A 25,889-nucleotide genomic window follows, 5' to 3' on the forward strand; every position below is an offset into this window, starting at 1 on the left:
ATCACCATCAATCAACATACATCACTCAATCAGCTTGGAAGATAAGAAGGTTCCATCCAGCAAGCAATAGTTTAGGGCTAACTATCCGGTGTTCAGTCTAGAGCACAGAACGCATTGATTGAAAGAATCGTGGCGGGATGATTGAGGAATAGTCAATCCTAATCGTTGATGGAGCAATCAAAGTACATCTTAGGATAAAATTCGTATCATCTCTCACTCTCTCTCATTCACTATCTTCTTCAGCATGTATCTCTCTCTCTCTTTCTCTCTCTCTCTCTCTCTCCCTCCCTCTTTCTCTCTCACTTGGTTGTATAAGCATGAAAGCATGATTCATCTGCTGTGGCCCAGTGCCCCACACAGCTCGCTTGGTATTGGTCAGGCGCAGTCTACAAAGTGAAACAAATTATTTATAAACAATGTCTTAAAATTTAACATCAAAGAGCACACACATACGCCTGCGTTTGCCCATGCACATGTGTATTCTATGTATGTATGTACATACATATATATGTAGGTACGTTCTCGTAAACATCAATTAGTTTGCCATTTTTCGTGAAAAACATGAAAGGTATATCGACTGCAGACGACATTGGTCTAAGCAGGTCCTATGGTATGAGAGAAACAGACAAAGAGAGAGAGAGGGACTGAGAAAAAATAGAAAAAAAAATATATAGGGCATAGGGATAGAAAAACGAGAAATCGGAAAGACCAATAGATCTAAAGAAAGGGATAGAACATATGTGAGATAAAAAGAAAAACCAAGAGACAGACACAGACACAGACACAAAGTCAAAGAACGGAAAAATTAAGATAAAGGGAAAGAGATAGACAAAGAGACACAGAGATAGACAGAGAGGGAGAGCGAGGGACAGAAAATTATGGCCACACGGAGCAGAGCCGACTGAGATTAAGAGGGATTCATTGGGAAAAGCAGAGAGATTTGGTCATCTTAGAGAGATTCATTGAGGGACCCATTCGGGAATTGTAGGAAGACACGCTCATCTTAGAGATATGCCAATGTATATATAAAGACTTGTGCAACCACCTCACAGTCGCAACTCATTAACACCATAGCTTTGTGACGCTCTACAGGGTAGCGCCTGGTCATGCCATCGACATTTGAATTTCGATCTTTTCTGCGCTGCGGACTGAGCGATAAGCATGCCATATAGAAAAGCATCAACACATTTCATATACATACAAAATATTGTTAAATTCCCAGTAGAGAAAGCGCGTAAATGCTCTGAGTAAATGTGATTACACACACACACACACAGATACATATGAAGATAGAGACAATCCATGTGGAGGAACCATTGATAGAGATTAAATACATTTGCTTGGAATCAGTTGCGCACTAAACTTTGCAAACGTCGAAACGAATCAGGCAAACAAAAATAATCGAGAAGAAAAAATGGAATCTGCTAAATTGTTGTTAATAGGATTCATCTTCGTAGCCGGCAGCCGGGCAATGCCGCAGTATCCATGTAAGTATGGACGGATGATCCGTGTATATAGCTGTGCTCTTCACTCATTCCATTTTGGTGCCTTTGGCAGCTAGTTACCGTTACAGTCAACAGTACTGCCGGGATACGCTGACAGGCAGGCAGCTGTATGTGGGAGAAGTGTTTACACGGCCGGGGCAATGTGTGCGAGTGCAATGTCTGGGCACACTTCGGATATGGGAGGATACGTGAGTAAGCGATAGAGAGAAGGAGACTCAGAGAGAGTGGCGATTGGCTGACCAATCACATGCACTGATATTCTGTACATCATTTTCACTGTCATTCTTTATTAACCGTTTCAGCTGTAATTTGCCGGTCGGCTTGAAGGGGGACTGTCATGTGCTGCCGCCCACTGAAACCGATTCGGTCTATCCGAAATGTTGTCCCCTATACGAATGCAAAACGTTCACATCGAATCCCGAGGGGGAGCTGGAGCAAACGAACACGTATGATCATGCTGGCAATTTGCGCAAATCGCATCTGACCGAGGTGATTATCATAAACAAGGATCGTCTAGCACCCAATTTACCAGAGAGGCCAACCGTTCAGCCAACTGTTCGAAAATATTCAGTATGAGCAAGCGTTATATATCTATATATATACATATCTATGTATATATGCATATACATGTTTATAGTGTGAATTTGTAGTGTGATCAATTAGGCCTTAGTTAGTCGTTAAAAATTATCTGTGTCGCATTGTATTGTTACGTATCTTGAGCATAACGAAATTGCATTAAATTAAATTTGAATTCAACTGCAATGGCGGCATTTTTTATAAAACGGTGCTGTTATACTCTTCCACCAAGATTAGCCTATCGATTGTTGCAACGACCAGTCAAAACATGTCACATTATTATTTACACTTCAGCCACTAATAAGCAGATATGGTAAAAATTAAGAATAAAAACCTAAATACCTACGACGATTTTATTACTTTATTTATTTTATTATATTATTTACGACGATTATTATTAATTTGAAATTAAAAATATCGCGTTGCCAACTAGAGTATACATTTTAAACGATATATATTGTAACACACAGCTGATCATCGTGCTTATATCGATAGCAACAAGTCAACATTGTAAATTATCGAAGTGACAATTGTTCGTAAGTAGGAAATTCTAGAAATATTTCAAATTACATAGAAGTTTTGCGTCAGTTACGCTCGCTAACTAAATTTGTTTCATCGAAAAACAGCAAAAACGTGTGTAAATTAATTTTTGGCACAAGCGAATTCAACTTTAACAATCAACTGCGAATTTCATCACAACAAGAAAATGTTGCTGCGACTTGCATTGTCGAAAGCTCCATCGAGCTGCCAATTGCTGGCCAAATCCCCGAAACTGAATCTTAGTTTAGTTCGCAACTATGCTCGGGGTCCAGTGCGCCCCCCACGCAATCCCGTAATTGTGGAGCGGGCTCCAGTACGCAGTCAACCGACGCTCAAGGAGAAGCTAATGGGCCCACCAAGTGCCAATGGTAAGTGCTTGCCTACCAATTATCGCCGTAACTAAACTGTGTTTTCTTCCAGCCTTTTCATTGGGCAAGGGAGCAGCTGCGGGAGCCGCTGCTGTCGGCCTGGGCGCCCTTTGCTACTACGGCGTCGGCATGGGCAAGCACACAAGCATTGCGGACAACGCCATGTGAGTAGGCATTCCTTAAAGTACATTAAAATATACATACATATGCATACATACATGTACTACATATGTATGCTTCTCTGCTGGAGGTATTTCCAATGATTACCTGATCTAATATAGTGCATCTTACAAAACAGAGAGAGCGAGAAAGATCTAGACCTCCTCTAAATCATTAAAGCACAATCCAGAACAAAGCCCACCCACCCCCATGCTCTCATTCTATTGCGCTCTCAGCGAGCAACGGTACTTCACAAATTATAAGCCAAGATGATCATTCTCTCTCATTCTCTCTTTACCGCTCGAGCAATCGCACTGCTCTCTCAAAGTTGTGCATGTGTGATGCGAATGTCCCGTTTCTTCTCTTTTGAGAGAGCTGTGCATTGTTACATATTAATTAAGCTTTTGCGAACTTACGACTTCTCTCTCTCCCTTCATGTGTAGAATGTGGCCGCAATATGTGAAGGAGCGCATACAATCGACATACGCTTTCTTTGGTGGCTCCTGCTTGCTGACTGCAGCCTCTGCTGCTGCAGTCTTCCGCTCGCCTCGTCTCCTCTCATTGGCCTCGCGCGGTGGCTTTGTGGTAAGTCAAACACCGTACACACACCCACTCATACACACACAGATATCTATATGTATGTATATGTTTACCGTAGTGGACACTAGCTTCGTTTGCCTTGGTCATTGGCAGTGGAGCTGTCACACGCTCCATTCAGTATGAGAAGGGGTTGGGGCCAAAGCACTTGGCCTGGGCCGTGCATTGCGCTCTATTGGGTGCTATGATAGCCCCATTGTGTTTCCTCGGTGGACCGATACTAACGCGCGCAGCTCTCTACACGGGCGGCATTGCCGGTGGCTTGTCGACGATCGCAACTTGTGCACCGAATGATAAATTCTTGTATATGGGTGGTCCATTGGCCATTGGCTTGGGCCTTGTCTTCGCCTCATCCTTGGCATCAATGTGGCTGCCGCCAACGACCATGCTAGGCGCTGGTAAGTAATTGAGTTTTATACATATGTATATATGATATAAAGCTTATGCTAATCCTTCTGCTCGATTTTCTTCCAGGCTTGGCCTCGATGTCGCTATACGGCGGACTGATTCTCTTCAGCGGCTTCCTGCTCTACGATACGCAGCTGTTGGTGCGCAGGGCTGAGGTGTATCCAGAGTATGCATATGCACCCTTCGATCCGATTAATGCGTAAGTATAAATCCTTTAGTTTCCTGTGATTCTCGAGATTCATTTCATTCTATATTTCAGCTCTATGTCTATCTATATGGATGTTTTGAATATATTCATAAGAATTGCGACCATCATGGGACTTAACCATCGTAAATAATTTCAAGCAAATACAGTTGTGATATAATAATGATATATATGTAAACAAATAAATAAAGCTTACAGGCTACAAAGCCCAGAAAAAGTAAATACCTCTGTGAATTTCTATAAATTGGTAAATAAATAGTGATGTGCGTGACCGGGCGACAGTGTCACAATCGATGTTAGGCAATGCATATCGATTAAGCTAATGCCAGTGGCACAGCAGCATAACTATTTCTTATTATTTTAATAATTGCTTAACATTATTATTTACTACTTTAAAAACGTCTATATAATACATATATATATATAATATATGTGACTGCAATTTAACTTTTTTAAATTATGTAGACACATAACATATCGCACAACGATTAACTATCGCATGAATCGTATCTTAAACGATGTATATACGTCGGCAGGATAATACGATAACAAACCTGTACAGAAGACAATTAAAAAGGATTTAAGAGCTTACAAACTGCTTGGCTTTGACAACAGTGTCAAATGTGTGACAAAACTTTATTATTTAAATAGGATATATATGTGAGCACTTGCAAACTAATAATTAAACAAAACACAAATCATTTTATACGCGATAATACATCTAAAAACTAAATATATATATATTTGTATATATATTCATATAAATATTATATGCATTAGTTGTGTTTCATTAAGTGCATAAACGTATTTCAGGTACGTTCCCGTCGATGCTATAATACAACCGGTTGGAACAGGGGCAAAGCTAAAGACACAACGGGTAAGTACGAGTCCTAGACAAAGCAAACGCCGGCAGCCGGCGGGGGCCGCGCCCTGCGTCAGGTACGCAGCAGCCGGCAAACGGCAAATCGATTTACGATAACAAAAGTGTTTTGCTTTTCTTCTCCTCTGCTTTTGCAGCCGCGACAGCAGCAGCAGCCGCCGAACTGAAAATAACGCAAAAGGGAAAAGTAGAAGACAAAGTGGAGACCGACGATAACTTGAGTCTTGAAATGGAGCGGCGTTATCTGAAGAATCCGTTTGCTGATTTCGCCGGCGGTGAAAATACGCCCTTTGCCACCGATGAGGAGCACATTAAGACATTGATATGCACCTATGTGGATGCCATATTGGAGCACTGTCATCCCAATAGCGACGAAGAGGACAATCGCGGCGACTTGTATGTGGGCAATGCTGGCATTGCCTTCATGTTCTGGAAGTTGAATAGCTGTGAGCAGACCCGTGATCTCTATCCGGCTTTGGAGCATGCGGCTGCCTTCATACGCAATGCCAAAGTGAACGCCCAACGCTACAAGAAAAGATCAGCCGAGCGATATTCCTTTCTATGTGGCAACGCCGGCATCTATGCCGTCTCCGCTGCCATATCCCAGGAGACAAAGAATACGGAGGAACTCTCCATGGACTTGGCCAACTTTAAGTCTGGCATCCCATCGAGCAAGGAGTTCATGCATACGAAATATGGTTGTGACGAGGTGCTAGTTGGACGCGCTGGCTATCTATCTGGCTGCTACTGGCTCAACGACGTGCTGCCGGAGAAGAAAATTACGGATGATGACCTCATCTCCATTTGCCAGCTGATCATCCACAGCGGGCGGGAGTATAGCAAGCTGAATAACTCTCCGTTACCATTGATGTATCAATACCATGGTACAGAGTATCTGGGCGCTGCTCATGGCCTTTGCGCCATTTTGCACATGCTCTTGGATAGTCCGTGGTTCCGTACGGTTCCCATATCGGCGCCCGCCGCCGAACTGCGGGACATCAAGCGCTCGATTGACTTCTTCCTGGAATTGCAGGATGCTGAAGGCAACTTCCCAGTGGCTCTGGAGGACTTGCGTTCGGGCCGGGATAAGCGTCTTGTGCATTGGTGTCATGGTGCACCCGGCGCTGTCTACGTGATAGCCAAAGCCTATCTAATCTTCAAAGAGGACAAATATATTATATCACTGCGTCGCGCCGCGGATTTGGTATGGAAGAAGGGATTTTTGCGCAAGGGACCGGGTATTTGCCATGGCGTAGCCGGCAATGGCTACGTCTTCCTTCTCCTCTTCCGCTTGACCAACGAAATGAAGTACCTGTACCGTGCTCACAAATTTATGGAACTCTTAACTAATGCGGAATTTAAGCAACGTGCGCGCGTTCCTGATCGACCGCACAGCCTTTACGAGGGAGTCGCTGGCACAGTATGCTTCCTAGTTGATCTCCTGGAGCCGGAGCAAGCTTATTTTCCCTTTATGGATGTCTTTCATTAGATAGTCCCAACCGCATCCCATCCCTCGCTCCATCCCCCATTCTAGTCATATATTTTATTTCTTTAAATTCAGCGCCCATTCTGTCGATATTGCAGCTAGTAAGGACTATTTTTCTTTTTAATTAGGATTCATCGATATCAGTCAAATTCGTAGGCGTCATTGTATACTTTCATCTATATCTTTCAGTCTTCAATACTTTTTTAGCCTTTTTTATTAAACATTATCCAGTCTTTCTTTCTCTCTCTCTCTCTCTCTCTCTCTCTCTCTCTCAACGTCTCCCTCTCTCTCTCTCACCATTGCTCCACTTGATTGCGTGGCTCAATCATATTCTCATATCAAAATTCTCTGTGCTTTAAGCTAAGCAATTAAAAATAATACGCATAAATATTCATATATATATATTCTATATATATATACATACACGATACACAAACAAATATACAATATATATTTATATACAATACTTACATTCATAAACATAAAAGAAATATAGACATATATATCTATATATATGTATACTGTGCTTTATACCTACGAGTAACTCCATTGATGAGCTCTAAATTCTATTGTCAATAAAGATTATACTGCAAAACTATGTATATATGTATATGCTTACTCAGCGGCAAATATCGTAAGTTGTTTGTATTTCAAATTTAGCGCCATCTTCGTGAAATGAAATTGGTTACTCATCACATGTCGTTGGCTAATATCGCAAGTTTATTTCATTTCAAATTACTTGTATATCGATATTAATGTATTCGTTACTTTAGTTACCACTTATCGGTATCTGCGCAACCGAACTAGTTTATTATATGACATTGGCATTTTACAATAATCAATTATTATTTCATTTGTCACATAAATATCCATATCTTCGTAATTGAGCAACTGAGCAGCCAGTGCAATGACATCACAGTCGTGCGGTTTGACGATGAATTGTTGCAAGTCTGCTTGCTGTGCGATAAATACTCATCGACAATCAACTTGCATCCCTAACTGGCTCTTTTCGTGGTGCGGACGCAATCTGCAAACTCGTGGCGAAATTTTGTATTAAATTTTCGTTGTCCAATTGCATAGCAAAACAAGGTTAATTGACACAGAGCGATGCTGGCTAAGACATAGAAACGTATATTAATGTTAATACTTACAGATGCCGGGCGTTGAAACAATCAAATCCAGTTGGGCCGATGAGGTGGAGCTCGACTATGGAGGCTTGCCACCAACAACCGAAACAATTGAGAATGGCCATAAATACGTGACCGAATACAAATACAATAAGGACGATAAGAAAACGAAAGTGGTGCGCACTTACAAAATATCCAAACAGGTCGTGCCGAAAACTGTCGCCAAGCGTCGCACCTGGACGAAATTTGGTGATTCGAAGAACGACAAACCCGGCCCCAATTCTCAAACAACAATGGTTTCTGAAGAGATTATAATGCAGTTCCTCAACTCCAAGGAGGATGAGAAGGCCAACGACCCGTTGCTCGACCCCACCAAGAACATTGCGAAATGTCGTATTTGCAATGGCGAGCATTGGTCCGTCAACTGTCCCTACAAAGGCACCGCTATGGACACCAATCTCATGGAGAAGAAGGCGGCAGCTGCTGCATCGGCAGCCGTGGATGCCCCCAAATCTGGAAAGTACGTGCCACCATTCCTAAAGGATAGCCAAAAGGGCGGTATGGGTATGCGTGGACGCGACGATACGGCCGCCATTCGCATTTCTAACTTATCCGAGTCCATGACCGAAGCGGATCTCGAGGAGCTGGTCAAGAAGATCGGTCCACAGAGCAAGATGTACCTGGCCCGCGATAAGAACACCGGCCTCTGCAAAGGTTTCGCCTATGTTCACTTCAAACAGCGCAAGGATGCGGCAGCGGCCATCGAAATCCTGAACGGTCACGGCTACGATCACTTGATCCTGAGTGTGGAGTGGTCAAAGCCACAGAACAACTAAAAGGGGGCAAGACGACGATGTGTGCGTGTGTGCGACGTGTGTATGTGTGTGAAAGGGCAAGGCTGCCGGGAAAGTTAAGCAGAAATGTGAAGAATACTGTAATTTGCTTTTTTTTTATTTTGAATAACTACCACTTATAGAGACCCTTGAGCATACCGCATGTGTTACAAATAAATAGTACATGGTATCTAAGCTATAAGTTTGCTAAAAACACAAAACAATAAACAAAAATTAAAAAGGAAACTGAAATGAATATATATTTATACTATGCAGGTCGTTTATTTACATGCGCGGGTTTGACGTCACGAATACTGCGAACAGTGTTACCAGAGAATGTTTTTATGCCGCAGCTCGCTGAAAAAGAGAGAGTGAGAGCCTAAGAGCAACAGATGTGACGTCACAAATATGTGAGCAACGCGCTCAGAGAGTGGCACGACCGAGGACATCAATAACGGCACTCCAGCACGCACTCTCTCATAAACAATATTTTCGTGTTGGCTTGATTGGCATGTAAATGTGTACGCCCCACGTTTATTTTTAATATAAAATATGTTTATTTTAAGTCGCATTTAGGCAAAGGTGCGCATATGCCATTTGATGCTATTCTCGGATTTATGGGAATACATATTACTAATGATGTTTTTTATGAATATGCATATACAGTATGTCAATTACCCTTGATCGCAGACAAGAGGGCGAACATATCTCACAGAAAAAGAGCGCTGCACTCCATGGAGCGCATATCGTGTTGCTCGCTCTGCAGGGTATCGCTGGGTCGACTAATAGCGAGCAGCATTCTGTTCTGCTTGCGTAAATTGTGTTTTGTTTGTGCCGTGCGCTAAATTTAGAAAATAGGTGCCGCTAAAGCATTTCAAATTTGAATATAGCAAAATGCAATATTTTTGATCTGCGGCTTGCTGGCAGGTCCACAGGTGTGTTCACAATGGAGTCCTCGTCGAAACTGGCCATAAAACGCGGCACGCGAATTCTGACTGAGAAGCCATTTGCGTACGTGCTCAAGTCGAAATATCGACTGGAACGCTGCGATAATTGCCTGGAAGCGTGAGTTGTAGTGGGATTTTAGAGTGGAGTAATGAAATAGAATATAATATTGCTTGCACAGGACAAAAGTGCTGAAGTGCTCCAACTGCCGTTATGTCTCCTACTGCAATCGCAGCTGCCAGCAACAGGCTTGGTCCATCCACAAGCACGAGTGCCTGTTCCTCAAGCGTGCGCTGCCGCGCATTGTGCCCGACGCGGCGAGGATGCTCTGCCGGCTTATATTGCGGCTGGAGCACGGCGGCGATCTGGAAAGAGGCTACTACACGGAGCACGGATCGCGCAAATTCCGCGATCTAATGTCACGTGAGTGGCAATTAATATAAAATACATACATACATATTTGTATATAGGCTTCGTTTAATATTTTCCAATTTTCAGACTATGCGGAGATTAAGAACGACCCGAAGCGCATTGAGCATTTGGAATCGTTGCATGCTGTGCTCACGGATATGATGGCGGAGAGCGGAAAAGGAAGTCTAACTGGAAGTCTGGTGCCCAACATGAATGAACTGATGAGTATTTATGGTCGTGTAAGTGTGAGTGAGCGGCAGCAGTAAAAGCTACTCAGCTACTCTGATGGCTGCACTGCTCTAAACAATATGTGCGTCCCCCTCTATCTCATGCTAAGGCTGATTTGAAGTGTGACGTCAAGTTTAGTAAACTTATCGTGATATTATTTGCTCTCTCATTCATCGTACAGCTCATCACGAACGGCTTCAACATCCTGGATGCAGAGATGAATTCGATAGCGACTGGCATTTATCTGGGCGTCTCCATAACAGATCACAGCTGCCAGCCGAATGCGGTGGCCACGTTCGAGGGCAACGAGCTGCACGTGCACGCCATTGAGGACCTGCCGTGCCTGGATTGGTCCAAGATCTACATAAGCTACATCGATCTGCTCAACACGCCCGAGCAGCGGCGGGCAGATCTAAAGGAGCATTACTATTTCCTCTGCGTGTGCAGCAAGTGCATCGATCCGCAGGAGATGCACGAAATGACCGCAGCCGTTTGTCCGAATGGCAGCTGCGACGCTAGCGTCAATATACAATTGGATAAATGTGAGAGCTGCGGAACGCCCGTGTCGGAGCAGCTGCGCACCGACTACAGCGAGGTGATGGCGCTGACGCAGTCCAGCTTGGACTCCATGAAGGAGGTGGCCTGTAAGTGGACGAAGCGGCCGGACTATGCGCTATATACACTCCTCATACTATGCACACTCTGTTCCCTTCCAGATCTGGACGTCTGCAAGGTATGCCTGGCCAAGCATCGTGGCATCCTGCATCCCTTAAACGTTTGGCACGTGAAGACACTCGATGCTGCCTTCGAGGCATCGATCCAGGTGGGCAAGTGGACAGAGGCATTGGACTATGGAAGGCAGCTGCTGCCAGGCTTTGCTAAATACCACGGGGAATGGAATCCCTTGCTGGGCCTGCTCCAGCTAAAGCTGGGCAAGATCGAGCTGTACGAGCGCAACTACAAGCAGGCCTTGCAGCACCTGCAGGAGGCGCAGCGCATACTGAACGTAACACATGGCCAAGATCATCGGCTGTTGCTGGAGCAGCTGCGCCCGCTCATGCTGCAGGCCAAGCACGAAATGCGATGAGCTCAGATCGGCTAAGAGATAGACTACGGTTTGGTAATAAAGAGTTTAATTAAGTGTAGAGCAATTTGAAATGTATATATATATATTTGCAAATGGCGTTAAACGATCTGCGTGATGGCCTTGGCGCGCCGGTCCGTGTCCTGGAAGAGGGCGCGTATCAAGTGCTTGATCTCATTCGCCTGGTAATTGGCCGTCAGCGGGCCGGCGCCATCGCACCAGAGTTCGGTAAACTCCTTGAGCGAGGCGTTCATCATGGTCTTCAGCTGCTGCAGCTTCTGCCAGCTGCGCACCTGCAGCACCTCGTGCTTATCCTGGTACAGCAGCGGCCCCTTCTCCAGCACCACGTCGATCAGGTCGCTCAGCTCGCTGGCCATCGTCGCCGAAATGTCGCGCAGCGTAAACACCCGCTGCACCAGCTCGTTGACAAACGCATTCAGCAGCTCGCAGAAGCTGCTGTTGTAGACGTTCTCCGGCAGCACCTGTTGCCACACGTTCTTCAGCAGCTCCAGCTGGCGCAGGCACTGGCGCACCAGTCGCAACGGCGTCGAGCCTAGGGTATGCGGATTCTCGAATTCTGTCAAAGGGCGAGAAGAGGCATTAATTAGTAGGAGTGTGACCGACTCGCAAATCCCCTCACCCCAATCCAGAGCACATGCGCCACCCTCTCTTTACAGCCCCCTACTCCATGCATTCACGCACTACAAATGTTCTCTTTACTCTAGGAAATCGTTTGGAGTATCTGCATAGATATGGGTAGATTTCTTGTCTCTGTCTAATCGTCTCATCAAAATTTCAAGTCTCTGACTTTTGCAGTTGTCGAGATCGCTGAGGTCAGAATAGGACTTCTATATATTCTATATATGTTCTGGCACGCCTCCTAGCTGCCTTTTCCCATATGTACAATCTACGCAGGAGAAACAATATGAAGACCCACCGAATCCGCTCATGATATCCATCAATATAGACTGCTGATAGTTGAGCTGAACCCGCAAGTGCTTAGTGGCCGTGGACTGAAGCATCTTGACCAGCGAGGGATAGCTATCGATGCCGTTGTTGGCGTGCTGAGCCACCCAATGCGTCAGGTATTGGCAATTGTTGTGGAACAGCGCCGATTGCTGGGGAATGCTCTGCAGCAGCTTCTTATGCACCTTGGGCACCTCGTCGATGTACGTCTCCAGCAGCTGGGCAACGACTCCGGCCAATGGGTCGGGCGTCGATTCTGCTGTCTTATCCGTTGGCTGGCGCAGCACGCGATCCATCAGCTTCACAAAATCCTATCAATGGGAAAGAGATTTGCTTTCATTATACGCGAATAATTAGAATACGAGCTCGACCTCGACACATTACAGATGTGTAGAGAGAGGCACGGAAAGTTGGTTGATGCTTACCTGGGCGCTCTTGGAGATCATGCAGCGAGGGAACAGAAACGGATCACTGGCCACATTTGCAGATAGATTGTTCGGAGCCACCAGCACCATATCCTGCAGATCACGCTGTATTATCTCGCGAGCTGTGGCCAGGACGCGGGCTGAGAGGCGATTCCGGTAGTATGTATCGAACTCCTTGGTGAACTCGGTCAGAGCACAGTCCACCTCTGGATTGATGAGATATGAATCCGCCAGGAGATGTTCGAACTGTAAAACATCTGCGCATAGAGTGGAGCTATTGTATTCATCCATTGTTTCCGGGACCGCGGGTATCAGGCACTCCTCGACGAGCAGCTGGAGCATGCGGTCCTTAACCTGATCACCGATAACAGTGAAGACATGCTGAGTGCCGTTGAGGTTGCTATTGATGCCACTCAGTGTCTGCAGCAGCAGGCGGAAATGATCAAAGACGTCCTTATAATTGGGCCGCAGCAGAGCCGACGCGGCGTCCTGATCCTTGATGGAATACGAGAGCGTTAGCTGTATGTGACTGTCATCCTTGGCCGCTTCATTGTATTCAACCGAAACGGGCTTTAGTATCAGCGGCTCTATACAGTGCTCCAGCAGAAAATTGCACAGCTTGGCTGGATTGTAGCGTTCCTGGAACAAGGCACTCACAATGTCCTGCAACTGCGCCTCGTCCTTGCTAATGAGCAGAGTAACGCATTTCGAATTGGGAAACGTTTTGCAATTCAGTTGCACCAGGTGATCGAACCGCTCCTGAAGGTTCTGCTGCAGCAAATGCGCCTGCACATGGTACTTGACTTTAATGGATTCGTAGCAATCCAATGTCTGGAACAGTCGCTCCACCTCGGGCGCTACATCGGCAGAGTCTGTGGAGTCGCTGTAGATCAGGCTGCGCAGTTTGCCCATCAGGTCGAACACGACCAGGCAGTCTTTATTAGCCTTCGCCTCTTCGACACACTGAAATAGATCGTCCAGCTTCAATATATGCTCGCTGACACGCAGCTCCAGCAATATTTCCCGCAGATCTTTGCTGCTCTTTGCCAGCTCAGCGCTGGCGTCGTTTAAGGCGGCTAAACCCTCTTCACCAACGGTGGCCAGCAGCTCGTTGATTTCGTCGCCTAGTATGGTCGCTTTCTCCAGAAAGATATCGGGCGATGTATGATTGGGCATGAATTCTGTATAATTCTCATCAATATGCTTGCGTACGCGCGTTTGAAATCTTTCGGTGCGAACCAACATCTTCGTAATTGCCGATTTTGTTGTCTCAATGCTCTGGCCCTGGCCTTGGAAGGACTCCTGCAGCACCTGCTTTTGCGCCATCATTTTTAAAAGCGTTATTTACCAACGGCAAGTTGCTGGAAAAATGTTTAAATTCGATGTGATGCTAATACAAACTGCAACGACGACGCTTGTTTACTTTTTTCTTTGTACTTATCGATTGCAATTTGAAAATGAAGTAGTCGAACTATTAGATTTTCGATAGCCGGGCATTAATCATAATAGTATCGATAGTTGTATGTGAACTTTAAAAAAAAAAATTAGTACTTACTGCTACAAGGCACATCAGCAAGTTTATCCTAAATTTTTAATTTTTATTAAACAGTACAAATTGACTAAATGATTATTACTTAATGAAATATGATTTTAATTGAAAGCAAAAAACACAACATAATATTTACTCTTTATATATTGCCAATAAAATAAATTATTGACTTTTGTCAAAAATTCTTTATTTATAAAAAGTCGTGATGTATATCGATATCATAGCTGTTGTAATCGGTATTGTAATCTATGCAAATTAGAAACCAAAACGAGCTAGTGAGCGAAAACGAGCTAGTGAGCCAAAATGAGCCATATTGAAGGAGCTAGCTCAGTGGCTCAGTTTAGTGAGCCATTAATTTTGGCTCACTCACTCATGAGCTACCCAAGTCTACAATAGTCTAATAGCGTTCAATGACTGCACACAAAGCAAATAAATGTACAAAATGTATATACATATTGCTAATTATTGCAATAACTGGAAGCGGCACAGTTAATGGCATTGAGCCAATATCAGCGATTACAGGCACCGCAATAGTTACCGGCATTTTTGGCGCGAGCAATTTTTTTTATTGCAAGTTTGCCGAGTGCTGTGACGAACGCAGCGTGCCGGGCGATATAGGGAGTAAGTCGATTGATTGGAAATGGAGCTTTGTGGATAACAGATGCATTTTCAGAATTAAAGCAGTCATTGTCTCGCACGCTCTTTGGCCAACATATAGTGCAGCAATATGTTGTTTCTGCCCTTTCGGGCCATTTACAATCGACGAATCCGTCCCGGAAGCCGTTAGTTATGAGCTTCCATGGAACGCCGGGCACGGGAAAGAGCTTTGTGGCTGATAAGATAGCAGAAGCTCTTTACCTAGAGGGAACCAAGAGCAAATATGTGCACAAATTTTTGGGCCGGGCGGACTTTGCACATCCGGGTCGCCTGAACGAGTACAAGGAGCGCATCAATAATGAGGTACGGCAAAGCATCAAGCAATGCCCGCGCTCACTCTTCATATTCGATGAGGTGGACAAGATGCCGATTGGCGTCTTCGACACGCTCACATCCTTTATTGACTATGCAGCCAATAAGGGCGATGCCGATTATACGAAAGCCATATTTATATTCCTATCAAATACGGCGGGCATCGAAATCTCCGACCACTTGGTCCGGCTTATGAAGAGTGGCAAACGCCGCGAGGATACGAAACTCTCCGATTTCGAGAAGATGCTAGAGCTGTCTGCGTACAACATGGAGGGCGGCTTGAAGAAGACGAACATGATCGAGGCGCATGTCATCGATCACTATGTTCCCTTCTTGGCCCTCGAGAAGGCCCACATCATCCAGTGCGTGGAGGCCGAGTTTCAACGCCACAGATATAAACCCACACAGAAGGATATTCAATTAGTTGTCAATAATGCCGTTACCTACGATCCCAAGCATAGCATGTTCGTCACATCCGGTTGCAAGACGATCGAGAAGAAGGTCGCCATTGTTGTCTATGACAGCAGGACTTGAAAGTCTCGGCTAAGTTGTAGTTTTATTTTTTTATATATATATATATATATATTAAAAGGGATGGAATTTTAACGATTACGATTATCTTGGATACCTTCTTCTTAGGGTGGATATTTTGAATACGACTAGAGATCCCGTGCATCAAATTCGTTATAGCGCTTGGAAACATCTCACTTCATGGGTATCTATTCGGTAGGTTTGTAGGTTTGGTAGCCTGATCACTGCTCGAAAGCGTACGATATATAAAGCTAGGAATATTTTACTTGAATACCTGCAACATACACTTGCTTTCCTGAGCACTCCCAGCACGAGCTACAGCCAGTGAAATAGACAGGCATGTGAAACGCTAGCATTGAAAGACTGTTCTGAACTCGACTTACTTCCCGCGCGTTTAATAACTTTCATCTTTTACATATTATTACATTTCAATGAACCTATTGTTACCAGGGATTTAGCCACTTGAGTCGCGCATCCTTTCGCAGCAGGTCCGTGTCCAATCGTTTGGGCTGTTGATCGAATTCCGCGCGTGCCTCGCTGCGCTGTTCCACTGCTCCGATTTGCTTGGTCACCAGGCACTCGCCGTTCTCTTTGAGTATCGTGTGCTTGATGTCCTGTTTAGTTGGTTCGCCGTAGGGGAATGTCACTGGGGAGACTTTGATCAAGTGCTTTATCTTCCATAGCCGGGCATTATTTTCGGGAATATTTTTAACCACGGTGAAATCGCTTTGCTTGCCGTCCAAACCCAAGTCTTTGAGTAGGCGCTTCTCCCAGTAGGGATTGCCCTTGACGGGCTTGATGCGCTGCACGCGAAATAGCTTGGCCGGTTCGATTGGTGGATCTTGATGGTCGGGCGTTCTATACAAAGTTTGGCATTTCACTTTAAAAATACTTTTTATCGGGCCGGGTTTCGCAGCTCACCTGGGATAGTAAATAATATTCTCGTATTTTTTGCCATCTTTGTACAGGAACTTTTTGTTGTGCTTGCCATAGCTGCGCTCAAGCCTCAGGCTGAGCTGCACCGGCTGTAATAGGCGCAATGTGTTCATTTTATTTAACAATTATGTTAATTATCAAATAAATTAACGAAACCAGCAGCTGCTTGGTTATGAAAGCCTGCCAGGGCTGCCGCGCAATATCGCCATTCACACATACACGCAATTTCAATTGAAGTTATCGATAGTTAAATGCCAAACAGTGCTGTAAGAATTCAGGCGATAGTTAAGTATATCACTAGACGTTTCGATAATAAAGCTATTCAAGCACCGATTGATATATTGACTATCTGTAACGGTTATTCTTTCCTTCAAAATTGCACAGTTGAGCATTTTGTTGAGCTATTCTTTCTTGTGTTAGGTAAACAATATTATAGGAAAAATTCAGCTTCAGCTTTCTGCTCTTCTCGCTAGCCTTCAAATGAAGTGTAAATGAATATGAAATGTTAATGAAATTAAATATTTTACATAACAAAAAAAAATTTTTTTTTTTTTATATATATATTTTATTTGCAATCTGTCTTGTACAAAACAATAAGCAAATCTTTAAACTATAACTATAAATAACCGGATGGCTTGAACTCCAACGATATATACCTACATATCTCTTATATTGTTTCGGGCCGCATTTTAATGGGGAGCTAGTTACAGTTATATGATTAGCATAATCGTCGCCATTTTGCTACGCTGATTGGCTAGTGGCGTTGTATGCAGCGCTTGCCATTGGCTGTCGCCCGGCCATACAAACGGGGGTTGCTTGGCGCAAACGGCTGCTGACTATAAAGGATGCCGCAGCATCCGCACAGCGACTCAGTTCGTGTCGAAAGCTTTGCGGGCGCAGGACATCGGCATAAAAACTGAAACACAAATCTCAAATTCAGTTCGTGTGTCTGATTGCGATTCTTGTAAGTAAAAGTTGATCCACTTCAAATTAGTGTCCAAGCTGGTTTTTGTTCTAGTTAAATATTATTTTTAAGTGCGTGTTTTGTTCTCTGGAGTACAATTGCCGCCCTAAACGAGTTCTTAGGATTCGCAAAGCGCATTAAACAGCAAAATCAAAAAGGGGTTCGAAGCTCGAACTCCGAACACCGCCTCAACTCCCGCGGGCCACAATAAATGCAAACGTGACAATTGTTCCGTCGTTATTTGTGTAGGTGTGAAAATATGTCGCAAATAAAAGCCCGAAGAGCAGCAGCAACAATGTCGATAATAAGTAAACATAATAATAATCATAATAAATATAATATAATAGCAAACGCAAACAAAACACGTGACCAGAAAGGGTTCCCTAAAGGGGTTGACTGATGCACACACACCCTTCGGACGCCCACAGCATAATTCTATAAATAATGCAACTGTTATTTGCTACGTGGGCGTGTCTGTGGGCGGAGAGGCAATGCAAACATTCTTAATCAAGCAGTGCTTGAGATAGCGCCAACAAATACATATACATATATGCGTATGAGTATAGGTATATATGTACATATATCCGTACACCTGATTCGATTTAAGCAGCGCTTCATCTATCTATATATAAGACATATTCCTGAGCATTAGCATCAGACTCCTCGAGATTCAGATGTTTGTATTTGACACAATTCAAATCGATTTATTTATCGATTAGTAGTTCTGGATTTTGAGACCAAAGCTCTTCTTCTGGAATACAATTACCGTCTATTGCTATCGATTATCATTTGCTTAACATCGATAAAATCGATTTTGAGATTGACGTCTCCAAGCACAAATCAAGAACTGTTGGAGCTAGAAAATTCAGATTAGGTATTAGACTCTACTGGGGCTTATATCAATTGGAAATACTTTACTTTTAGTACAGCTCGTTTTGAGTTAACTCGAAAAATTGTAGACCTGGAGATAGCACACTTGGTATGTGGGCGCTTGATGTAAAGAATAATTCCTCTTTCGAAAAATTAAATATTTCAATCGGCTAGGAGCACACCATCTCAAGAGAGGTCTATTCAAAGCCCTTCAGACTTGGTTTCCCTGAGTTAACTCGAAAATTAACAGCGCTAAAGACATCAGAGCTGGTATTTGGGCTCTCGAAAGATATATGCATTATAGGATTATAGTTACCCTCAAGACGCTTAACTACTATTCTACTATTGGAGCTTGGTGCTTATATCGAAAGCCAATAGCTCTCTAGGCAATAGTTCACTCTTTATAAGCCTTCCTCTCTATATCATCGAAATTTGAACTTGAACTTGACAGCTTGTGATCTTTCTCTTAACCCCAAACAGTGGTCAGCCGAGGTGCAGCAGCATCGGGATTGGGATTAGGAGCATCGTCTAAATATGGTTTACGATATGGCACACTTGGCACCCGGGCCGCCGCAGAGCATCTCACTGAGTCGCTACTATATGGATCAGGAGGACGACTTGGCGTCGGGCAACAGCAGTGCGAACATATCGAACGGCCAAGGGCTAGGGCATGTCGCTAGCGAGGACTACGCGGCGAGCACGACGCTGGACATCGACCAGCGGTATCAGGCGCGGATTGCGTGCGAGACGGCGGCACAGCCGGCGCTGCCCGGGCCGCCGCCAACGCCGGCGCCGCGGCGTCGCACCACGCCCATCACCCACCTGGATCCCTCCGAGCTGGTGGGCCTGTCCAGGGAGGAGCGTCGTCGGCGACGCCGCGCCACGCTCAAGTATCGAACGGCGCATGCGACGCGCGAAAGGATACGGGTGGAGGCCTTCAACGTGTCCTTCGCGGAGCTGCGCAAGCTGCTGCCCACGCTGCCGCCAGACAAGAAGCTGTCCAAGATCGAGATCCTCAAGCTGGCCATTTGTTACATAGCGTATCTGAATCATGTGCTCGAGACGCCCTGAGATACCGCCAACGCCTCCAGCTGCAGCCAGTTGCCAGGCGCCATGTTTCTCAACAACAGCTCCACCTACTCCCCCAACTCCGCCTCCGCCTCCGCCTCCTCCTCCTCCCCCACCTCCTTCCCATACAACTAACTAACTGGAGTTCCGACATGCATATACCTAACACTATCTATCTATATATATAAATATGTATATCTATTCTAGTCCATCGACTCAACTCGATCTTAGACAAAGTGTAAATTCGTGTGTTTTTTTTTCATAGATTATAGCTATATGTGTAATACGTGATATTTGCTTATATATCCAAGTCCAGCAATAAATTTATCTATATGTATCTATGTATATATTGTACAGCATTCATACGAGTTTACTTTTGGGGGCTACTCAAGAAACTGATTGGAAAACTATATATTGCTTCTCTGCACCCGTCTCCCAGTTCTTCGCTTACTCTCTTTCTCACTCTCCCCTGCTTTCCTATTGATATCGATTCATTTCAGCACGATCTTCTTTTAACTCTTTCATTCTTTGCCTCTGTATACATGTGTTTATCTCTGTCTCTCTCTCACTCGCTCTCTCTCCCTCTCTCTCTGTTTCCCATACATATGTATGCACATCGTTTCCCTTCCTCTATCTATTAATGTGGTTGTATAACGCACTACAGGGTATCTCTGATCCAATCATTCGCTTCTTTGCTTTAACTACTATTTAAAGCATATCTAATTAATGGGAATATTTCCCAGATATGGATGACCTCTTATTACAGGGTATCATACAGTAAATCACTTGTAATTTGCGCCACAAGTGTATCTCATTGTAAATCGAAATTCATCATTTACAGGGTATGCCAGGGGCAGTCAGTCACTCCGTTTGGGAAAGTTGCGTGGCTCAGCTGGCGTTGTCAAGTTTTTCATTTGTTTTGCTGTCTGCGCGCAATACGCCAGATGCGCCAAGCCCCAATCCAGAACCAAACTCCCCAGCATCTCTATCTCTTTCTCTCGCGCACACGCACTCTTCATCTCTCGCTCCCACGCTGCCCCACTTCGTGTGCCTGTGGCTGCTGTGCGCAGTTCAGGCCACGCCCCCGAAAATCTATAAAGTCTCCCCCAAATATATATTGTCAATCGCAGTGTGCGTTGCCCGAGTGAGCGTGTGCGTGTGTGTGTGTGTGTGTTTACATATACGAGTATTTGTCTGGTTTTGTTTGTGTATGTTGGGCTCAACACATTATTTGAAGTAACAGAAAAAACATATATTCATTCCAGTTTAACATCAGCTCGAACTAGAGCCATTGAAGATTCGTTATTTTTGTGTCTCGCTTTTCGTTCGTCTTCGAAATTCGAAATTCATAAGCCGTACAAAGAGGAGAGCAGGGGGGAGATCGAAAATGGCGTTCAATTTCAGTGCGATGCAGGTGAGCCAGCCGAACCTAACCTCAATTTAGTTGCGCCGGCGTTGCCACCTATCAAATTCGTCTGGCGTGGCAGCGACCCAATTGCAGGCGTCATCTAACTGTTTCTGCATTTCCGTGACCGTAACTGAAATTCGCTTAGTACGAGTCACAGAGGGAAGCGACAAAGCTACTGCTAGCTCGACTAGCATATACCCTGTAAAGCCGCTGTTCCTCGTCTCGATGGCTCTTCATGGGCTATGTTTTGATTGATTGGATGGACACAACATATGCAGTTGCCAATAGGGTAGTTGAAGTGCACGACTATTGTATACCCTGTACGGCAATTGTTGCCAGTCAGAGGGAAGACAGTCTGCCTCTTGCTTACAGCAAATCTTGACTGGTATATACCCTGTAAAACTGTTGTTGCTTACCTGTTTCTTGAATATCTACAGTTTCCTTTGGTATTAGGCTTAATGTTACCCAAAGAGGGCTAGTCTATACCCTGTGAGCCATCTGACTATAGCTGTAGCCCTCCATTCTCGCATACTTTTGAATTGATCTATCAAATTCTCAAGAAATGTTCTATCAAACGTTCGCTAATAGTTTCATGTGTTAGCATTAAGTTTACTCCAGTCCTACATACAGTTATGCATGTACATGTAGCTGGCTTTATGGCTTGTCTGTCTCACAAGGCCAACAATAACAACATAGACATAGACATGGCAACCGGGTGAGCGTGTCCTCAATATGGGCTATGTTTAGCCCGCACAGAAATCAAAATACCAATAGAGCTTCTCCCCACCCCAGTACCAGGCTCTATAAATAGAGAGCATAGGCAAAACGGGCGACAATAGTTAATAAATTCCAGTATCAGCTGAGGTAATATTCATGTGAACAAAACTATTTCGAAAGCAATCAAAATAATATTTTAGATTAGGCAAAGAGTTTCGTAATAGCTTTTAATTTGACTAATTTGATTTGATTGAATATATTTAGCTTTTAATTCCAAATACTTTAAATAGTTTAAAATCAATTAAATTCCACCTGAGCTGCAGCTCGATGAGTTAAACGCTTTCGACGCCTTTGTCGGCTGGCAGCTGAGCTGGGCTGTAGCATACATACAGGCATATGCATGTGTATGTGCATGTGCTGGCAAGTGTGTGTGTGTGTGTGATGCGTACGCAACTTTTGCATATTTTCCCATTGCCTTCTTGTCACCTACGTCGTGCCTATCTGCTCTCTCCTTCCCTTCCCTTCCTCTTCCCTCTCCCTCTTCCCTCTTCCAGGCAGCCGACAGCTATGCCAAAATAGCGACAGTTTTATTTACTTGGTTACCATTGCCGATTGCCATGCAACTTGTTTACAGTTATTTTTTCCAATTCTCTTGCAATACTTTTGTTTTTGCGCTGTGCACAAAGAAGACGCGCTCAAAATAGTCTAACGGAATTTGTGTGACTCGCAAGGCTCAGGCGACGGTCAAGCCGAAGTGACAAGTATTTTTGCTAGTGTGTGTGTGTGTGCGGGTGTGTGTTCACATTTCTTTTTTTTTTTTTTTTTTTGCATCTGCAGCGCCCTCTTATGGGGAATCGTATTTAATGGCATTTCAATTGCAATTACATGTGGACAGCTGTTTTGGACGAGCAGCCGAGGCTGAAATTGATTGGGAAATTGCGGAAAAGTGGAAATGGCAGTGAAAACTGTGCGCTGAGAAGCTACTGTTGTTGCTGCTGCCATTGCTGCAGTGCGTGAAATTAGCTTAAGTGTTGCCCACTACAGACACTCTCCGTCTCCCCCCTGCCCGTTACATCAGGCACGCCTCGTACGTGTGCGTGTGTGTGTGGGTAGGTGGGTGGTTGGTTGGTTGGTGTTGGAACCACACAAACACCAGACGCTGCACGTGCAGCTCGCTAGCTTTTTGACTGTCTAATCCAGCATGTGATAAATTGCACCCCAGAGGGCTGCACATGAAAATCATCGCTAAGGGTTTCCGGCTGCCTCGTGAAAAGGGGTGGGCCGCAATTGTCCCGTTATCTGTCTGAATGAGCTAAGCTCTTGAGGTCTTTTGTCGCGCCTCTCGTCCTATTGTTGCTAATTGAGTTTAAAATCAATTTGTATTTCACGCTTCGTCCTGCGTCCTGTTATCGATAGCCCCATACCAGACCAGCCCTGCCCACTCCACCCACCTCTAACGACGCCAGTGTTGTGTAATTGCCGTGCAAATTTAATTACAGTAGCAACGCCTCGCAACAAGATGAGAGACCTCTGTGCAGCTCCTTTGTAGATCTCCCTCTGGTTCGCACGCACTCAATCAAGGCCTGCCCCCGCCCCTGTCGCATTCCGTCATCAAGTGTTGACAGCGTGCCACGTGCTGCGGCCGCGGCTGCAGCTGCTGGGCGTGGCCTTGTGTATTGTATTACCATTCGCAATTTGCATTTGCCACCTCGGCTTGATTGAAATGAAGCTGGCGTGGGAAGCAGGACGAGCTGGATGGCTGCTCCCGCAGCTGCTCCACTTGCTCCATGCACTCAATGAAAGACGAAAAGAGCGAGACCCAAATAGAGAGCGAGAGCGAGAGCGAGATATCTGAGCTGAGCTGATAAATGATTGCGCCAGCAACTGTGATCCATGGCTCACGGCAGAGCTGTAGGTCTTAGCTCTGACTCCGACAGCAATTGCCAGTTCCGGTTCTACATTTGCTGTCTCTTGATACCCTGGCAACTGGCTGACACATGGGGTATGTACAACTCGAGTGCATGAGCGGACTATGAGTTCAAAGGAAGATGGAGTCAATGATAATAATTGAACAGCTCTTTTACTCTTCTCTTTCTCCCTCTCTCTCTCTCTCTCTCTCTGTCTCGCATTCTTGAGTTGATTACGCTTGCATCCTATTGAGGGGTATATCGTAGTCGTGCAATTGTGCCGCTGCCAAACCATTTTTTATCGCTTCTGTTTGCCGTCTGTTTAAAAAGGCAAACACAAACAGAGAGCGTGAGCGAGAGAGAGAAGGGGCGAGTGTGGCGAGGAGAGGGCAACTGAAACTGAAACAGAAGCACAAACAACGCATTAAGTGGCATTAGGCGAAATGCCTTTTTTACACATGTTGCAACACGGAGATTACGATTACGCCGTGTAATCGTTGCACGGGGGTTGGGACACGCCCACTGGGGCGGGCATGGGCCGGCCAGGGGAGGGAGGGTGCGGCTCAGCTAGGTCCGGTCTTTGGCTTTTTATCAATTGGTTTGCTTAGCGGCCATAAATAACAGCTTTAGGACTTGGCAATTGAAACAGGTGGCTGACAGGTTCAACTGGCTTAGAGCCAACTGCAGTCCCGCTCCCCTCTCTCTGTCTCTCTCTCGCTCGCTGTCTCTTCTTACCTTCGAAATGAAGAGGGGAGGGTGTGACGCACAGACGGACATCATGCCAGTTCTATTGAAGGAACTTGACATCTGTCCGTCCGTATATATTGTACCGTATCATATTTTGGTGTCTTGGCCTCCCGCAAAAGCATTTTATATCTTTGTAGGTCTGGAGTTCGTGAACTGTGCAATTTCTTATAGAGCTCGACTCAAGAATATAAATTGATCGGTTCATTCTCTCTCTCTCTCTCTCTCTCCTGCTGCAATTCTCGCTTCCCCATTTCTTTTCATCTCTCTGGCTCTCTCACTTTCTATTTTTATCTTTCCTCCCCTCTGCCTTATACGATTGAATTAAACCTTTTTCCTATTATTACTTTACCTTTATCTTCTGCTCTATTTACCCTGCCCCTACCCCTGCCGCTCGAGCAGTACGAGCGCGGCTTTCAAGCAAAGAGCGTCAGCAATTGGGAGTATCCGCGTTTCTCGCCGCCTCTGCCACGCAATCTGAGGGGCAACTCGACGCCCATAGCAGGGAACGACGGGCACCTGCTGCCCACAGCGCCCCGGTAAGCTCGAACCCGAAATTGTCCATTTATCGAATATGAAAGGTATGCTCAAGCTCTCATCCTTGCAGGGACGGCAATTTCCTGGGCAACTACCGCGGCACGTATCATTTGCCTCTGCGCATTACGCGCAGCTTTGCGACGCTCTACAACAACTGCCTAAGCAACAGGTACAAGTATTGGAAGTACCCCAGAGATCTGTGCAACTGCCAGCGAGCGCTTAAGCGCCAGTGCGGCTACCGGGAAACGCTGGGCCTCAAGGACGATCCGCTCTGGCAGCGGCCCGCGTGCCAGACCAAGTGCCAAGGCTTGAAGCAAATACTCGAAATCAACAAGCAGCACATGAAGTGCCGACGCGCCAAGTGCGTGCCAAAGGTGAGTCTCGCTTAGCTCAATCACCATCAATCAGCTCACAGCTGCAATGCACAACCACACACGCACACCCTCATCCACGCCCATAGTCGAATGAAAAGTTGATTCCGCGCGTTGGCGATGCCTCGTCCAGGAATCGAAAGAAGCTAAAGAAGCGTCCAGTCACCGCCTTCGAATACAATCGAAACAATCACCGCGCCGAAGACGCGAAGGCAAATAAGGCTTCTAAAGAAACTGTCAAGGATCATTCTAAGGAGCCCGGCAAGGACATTAGCAAAGAGGCATCCAAGGACGCCAAGGTCGCTGTCTCAGCTCCAAATCAAAACAAGACAACAGCCAAGTCCACTACCAAAGCGCCAAAATCAAAGAAGCAGTCCAAGTAATCCCCCTCTCTTTCCACTCGCTGAACTGGTTGACATACAAATTCGAACGTGAAATCTTTTAATAAATTTTTTTAATATGCAATCGGTCAATCAATCAGATTGTCAATAAATCAGACAGGCTAATCAATCAATCAATCAATTTATTAGTCTTGCACATAGTTCCGCCGCTTCCTCAATCAGATAGGTATAGAT

The 25,889-nt window shown here is 45.1% G+C and overlaps 10 protein-coding genes across 12 annotated transcripts; 8 read left to right on the top strand and 2 right to left on the bottom strand.

Annotated features, from left to right (window-relative positions):
• The first annotated feature begins 1,308 nt into the window (after window positions 1–1,308).
• On the top strand, window positions 1,309–2,267 carry Vago (vago). The gene is made up of 3 exons (XM_018017121.2): window positions 1,309–1,487; window positions 1,558–1,693; window positions 1,808–2,267. The coding sequence occupies exons 1-3, from the start codon at window positions 1,415–1,417 to the stop codon at window positions 2,079–2,081; spliced, it is 483 nt and encodes a 160-aa protein (XP_017872610.1). The 5' UTR covers window positions 1,309–1,414; the 3' UTR covers window positions 2,082–2,267.
• A 215-nt stretch (window positions 2,268–2,482) lies between these two features.
• LOC108619878 (growth hormone-inducible transmembrane protein) lies at window positions 2,483–4,580 on the top strand. Of its 2 annotated transcripts, XM_089474592.1 has the most exons (7): window positions 2,483–2,617; window positions 2,708–2,989; window positions 3,042–3,153; window positions 3,592–3,733; window positions 3,807–4,143; window positions 4,220–4,352; window positions 4,413–4,580. In XM_089474592.1, the coding sequence occupies exons 2-7, from the start codon at window positions 2,788–2,790 to the stop codon at window positions 4,489–4,491; spliced, it is 1,005 nt and encodes a 334-aa protein (XP_089330718.1). In that variant the 5' UTR covers window positions 2,483–2,617; window positions 2,708–2,787; the 3' UTR covers window positions 4,492–4,580. The 2 variants fall into 2 exon arrangements, with proteins under 2 accessions (XP_089330718.1, XP_017872173.1); XM_018016684.2 differs by lacking the exon at window positions 2,483–2,617 and having other exon boundaries at window positions 2,624–2,989.
• Window positions 4,581–4,860: 280 nt separating this feature from the next.
• LOC149267772 (lanC-like protein 3 homolog) lies at window positions 4,861–7,322 on the top strand. 2 transcript variants are annotated; one of them, XM_089474589.1, is made up of 3 exons: window positions 4,861–5,018; window positions 5,172–5,235; window positions 5,376–7,322. In XM_089474589.1, the coding sequence occupies exon 3, from the start codon at window positions 5,468–5,470 to the stop codon at window positions 6,725–6,727; it is 1,260 nt and encodes a 419-aa protein (XP_089330715.1). In that variant the 5' UTR covers window positions 4,861–5,018; window positions 5,172–5,235; window positions 5,376–5,467; the 3' UTR covers window positions 6,728–7,322. The 2 variants fall into 2 exon arrangements, with proteins under 2 accessions (XP_089330715.1, XP_089330716.1); XM_089474590.1 differs by having other exon boundaries at window positions 4,889–4,981.
• Window positions 7,323–7,652: 330 nt separating this feature from the next.
• On the top strand, window positions 7,653–8,879 carry eIF3g1 (eukaryotic translation initiation factor 3 subunit g1). Its single transcript, XM_018016688.2, has 2 exons — window positions 7,653–7,813; window positions 7,878–8,879. The coding sequence occupies exon 2, from the start codon at window positions 7,878–7,880 to the stop codon at window positions 8,685–8,687; it is 810 nt and encodes a 269-aa protein (XP_017872177.1). The 5' UTR covers window positions 7,653–7,813; the 3' UTR covers window positions 8,688–8,879.
• Window positions 8,880–9,615: 736 nt separating this feature from the next.
• Smyd3 (SET and MYND domain containing, class 3) lies at window positions 9,616–11,419 on the top strand. The gene is made up of 5 exons (XM_018016685.2): window positions 9,616–9,749; window positions 9,811–10,052; window positions 10,128–10,279; window positions 10,450–10,912; window positions 10,985–11,419. The coding sequence occupies exons 1-5, from the start codon at window positions 9,631–9,633 to the stop codon at window positions 11,353–11,355; spliced, it is 1,347 nt and encodes a 448-aa protein (XP_017872174.1). The 5' UTR covers window positions 9,616–9,630; the 3' UTR covers window positions 11,356–11,419.
• Window positions 11,385–14,221, bottom strand: Zw10 (Zeste-white 10 kinetochore protein). Its single transcript, XM_018016681.2, has 3 exons — window positions 12,744–14,221; window positions 12,290–12,629; window positions 11,385–11,929 (listed from the first exon to the last, which is right to left on the bottom strand). The coding sequence occupies exons 1-3, from the start codon at window positions 14,070–14,072 to the stop codon at window positions 11,454–11,456; spliced, it is 2,145 nt and encodes a 714-aa protein (XP_017872170.1). The 5' UTR covers window positions 14,073–14,221; the 3' UTR covers window positions 11,385–11,453.
• A 407-nt stretch (window positions 14,222–14,628) lies between these two features.
• Window positions 14,629–15,873, top strand: Torsin (torsin family member). The gene is made up of 2 exons (XM_018016686.2): window positions 14,629–14,913; window positions 14,966–15,873. Exons 1-2 carry the CDS (start codon window positions 14,703–14,705, stop codon window positions 15,793–15,795), a joined length of 1,041 nt encoding a protein of 346 aa, XP_017872175.1. The 5' UTR covers window positions 14,629–14,702; the 3' UTR covers window positions 15,796–15,873.
• Window positions 15,874–16,166: 293 nt separating this feature from the next.
• On the bottom strand, window positions 16,167–16,945 carry mRpL30 (mitochondrial ribosomal protein L30). Its single transcript, XM_018016680.2, has 2 exons — window positions 16,714–16,945; window positions 16,167–16,650 (listed from the first exon to the last, which is right to left on the bottom strand). Exons 1-2 carry the CDS (start codon window positions 16,839–16,841, stop codon window positions 16,236–16,238), a joined length of 543 nt encoding a protein of 180 aa, XP_017872169.1. The 5' UTR covers window positions 16,842–16,945; the 3' UTR covers window positions 16,167–16,235.
• Window positions 16,946–17,255: 310 nt separating this feature from the next.
• HLH4C (Helix loop helix protein 4C) lies at window positions 17,256–20,396 on the top strand. Its single transcript, XM_018014618.2, has 2 exons — window positions 17,256–17,692; window positions 19,043–20,396. The coding sequence occupies exon 2, from the start codon at window positions 19,097–19,099 to the stop codon at window positions 19,631–19,633; it is 537 nt and encodes a 178-aa protein (XP_017870107.1). The 5' UTR covers window positions 17,256–17,692; window positions 19,043–19,096; the 3' UTR covers window positions 19,634–20,396.
• A 391-nt stretch (window positions 20,397–20,787) lies between these two features.
• On the top strand, window positions 20,788–25,794 carry LOC108619994 (protein Flattop homolog). The gene is made up of 4 exons (XM_018016842.2): window positions 20,788–21,044; window positions 24,809–24,945; window positions 25,014–25,317; window positions 25,404–25,794. The coding sequence occupies exons 1-4, from the start codon at window positions 21,018–21,020 to the stop codon at window positions 25,695–25,697; spliced, it is 762 nt and encodes a 253-aa protein (XP_017872331.1). The 5' UTR covers window positions 20,788–21,017; the 3' UTR covers window positions 25,698–25,794.
• The last annotated feature ends 95 nt before the right edge of the window (window positions 25,795–25,889 follow it).

Source organism: Drosophila arizonae, chromosome X (genome assembly GCF_054131065.1).
Source record: "Drosophila arizonae isolate 15081-1271.41 chromosome X, UAZ_ARI_1.0, whole genome shotgun sequence".
Lineage (NCBI taxonomy): Eukaryota > Metazoa > Arthropoda > Insecta > Diptera > Drosophilidae > Drosophila > Drosophila arizonae.

Bases quoted from the DNA above. Each gene is read 5' to 3' on its own strand.
- Vago (XM_018017121.2), top strand. From the start codon at position 1,415: ATGGAATCTGCTAAATTGTTGTTAATAGGATTCATCTTCGTAGCCGGC. The intron at 1,488-1,557 runs GTAAGTATGGAC...TGCCTTTGGCAG, and splicing joins GGCAATGCCGCAGTATCCAT to CTAGTTACCGTTACAGTCAA. The intron at 1,694-1,807 runs GTGAGTAAGCGA...TAACCGTTTCAG, and splicing joins CTTCGGATATGGGAGGATAC to CTGTAATTTGCCGGTCGGCT.
- LOC108619878 (XM_089474592.1), top strand. From the start codon at position 2,788: ATGTTGCTGCGACTTGCATTGTCGAAAGCTCCATCGAGCTGCCAATTG. The intron at 2,990-3,041 runs GTAAGTGCTTGC...GTTTTCTTCCAG, and splicing joins GGGCCCACCAAGTGCCAATG to CCTTTTCATTGGGCAAGGGA. The intron at 3,154-3,591 runs GTGAGTAGGCAT...CTTCATGTGTAG, and splicing joins AGCATTGCGGACAACGCCAT to AATGTGGCCGCAATATGTGA.
- LOC149267772 (XM_089474589.1), top strand. From the start codon at position 5,468: ATGGAGCGGCGTTATCTGAAGAATCCGTTTGCTGATTTCGCCGGCGGT.
- eIF3g1 (XM_018016688.2), top strand. From the start codon at position 7,878: ATGCCGGGCGTTGAAACAATCAAATCCAGTTGGGCCGATGAGGTGGAG.
- Smyd3 (XM_018016685.2), top strand. From the start codon at position 9,631: ATGGAGTCCTCGTCGAAACTGGCCATAAAACGCGGCACGCGAATTCTG. The intron at 10,053-10,127 runs GTGAGTGGCAAT...TCCAATTTTCAG, and splicing joins ATTCCGCGATCTAATGTCAC to ACTATGCGGAGATTAAGAAC. The intron at 10,280-10,449 runs GTAAGTGTGAGT...TTCATCGTACAG, and splicing joins TGATGAGTATTTATGGTCGT to CTCATCACGAACGGCTTCAA.
- Zw10 (XM_018016681.2), bottom strand. From the start codon at position 14,072: ATGATGGCGCAAAAGCAGGTGCTGCAGGAGTCCTTCCAAGGCCAGGGC. The intron at 12,630-12,743 runs GTAAGCATCAAC...TCCCATTGATAG, and splicing joins TGATCTCCAAGAGCGCCCAG to GATTTTGTGAAGCTGATGGA. The intron at 11,930-12,289 runs GTGGGTCTTCAT...GCCCTTTGACAG, and splicing joins GGATATCATGAGCGGATTCG to AATTCGAGAATCCGCATACC.
- Torsin (XM_018016686.2), top strand. From the start codon at position 14,703: ATGACTGCACACAAAGCAAATAAATGTACAAAATGTATATACATATTG. The intron at 14,914-14,965 runs GTAAGTCGATTG...ATGCATTTTCAG, and splicing joins CGTGCCGGGCGATATAGGGA to AATTAAAGCAGTCATTGTCT.
- mRpL30 (XM_018016680.2), bottom strand. From the start codon at position 16,841: ATGAACACATTGCGCCTATTACAGCCGGTGCAGCTCAGCCTGAGGCTT. The intron at 16,651-16,713 runs GTGAGCTGCGAA...AACTTTGTATAG, and splicing joins AATATTATTTACTATCCCAG to AACGCCCGACCATCAAGATC.
- HLH4C (XM_018014618.2), top strand. From the start codon at position 19,097: ATGGTTTACGATATGGCACACTTGGCACCCGGGCCGCCGCAGAGCATC.
- LOC108619994 (XM_018016842.2), top strand. From the start codon at position 21,018: ATGGCGTTCAATTTCAGTGCGATGCAG. The intron at 21,045-24,808 runs GTGAGCCAGCCG...CCGCTCGAGCAG, and splicing joins TCAATTTCAGTGCGATGCAG to TACGAGCGCGGCTTTCAAGC. The intron at 24,946-25,013 runs GTAAGCTCGAAC...TCATCCTTGCAG, and splicing joins CTGCTGCCCACAGCGCCCCG to GGACGGCAATTTCCTGGGCA.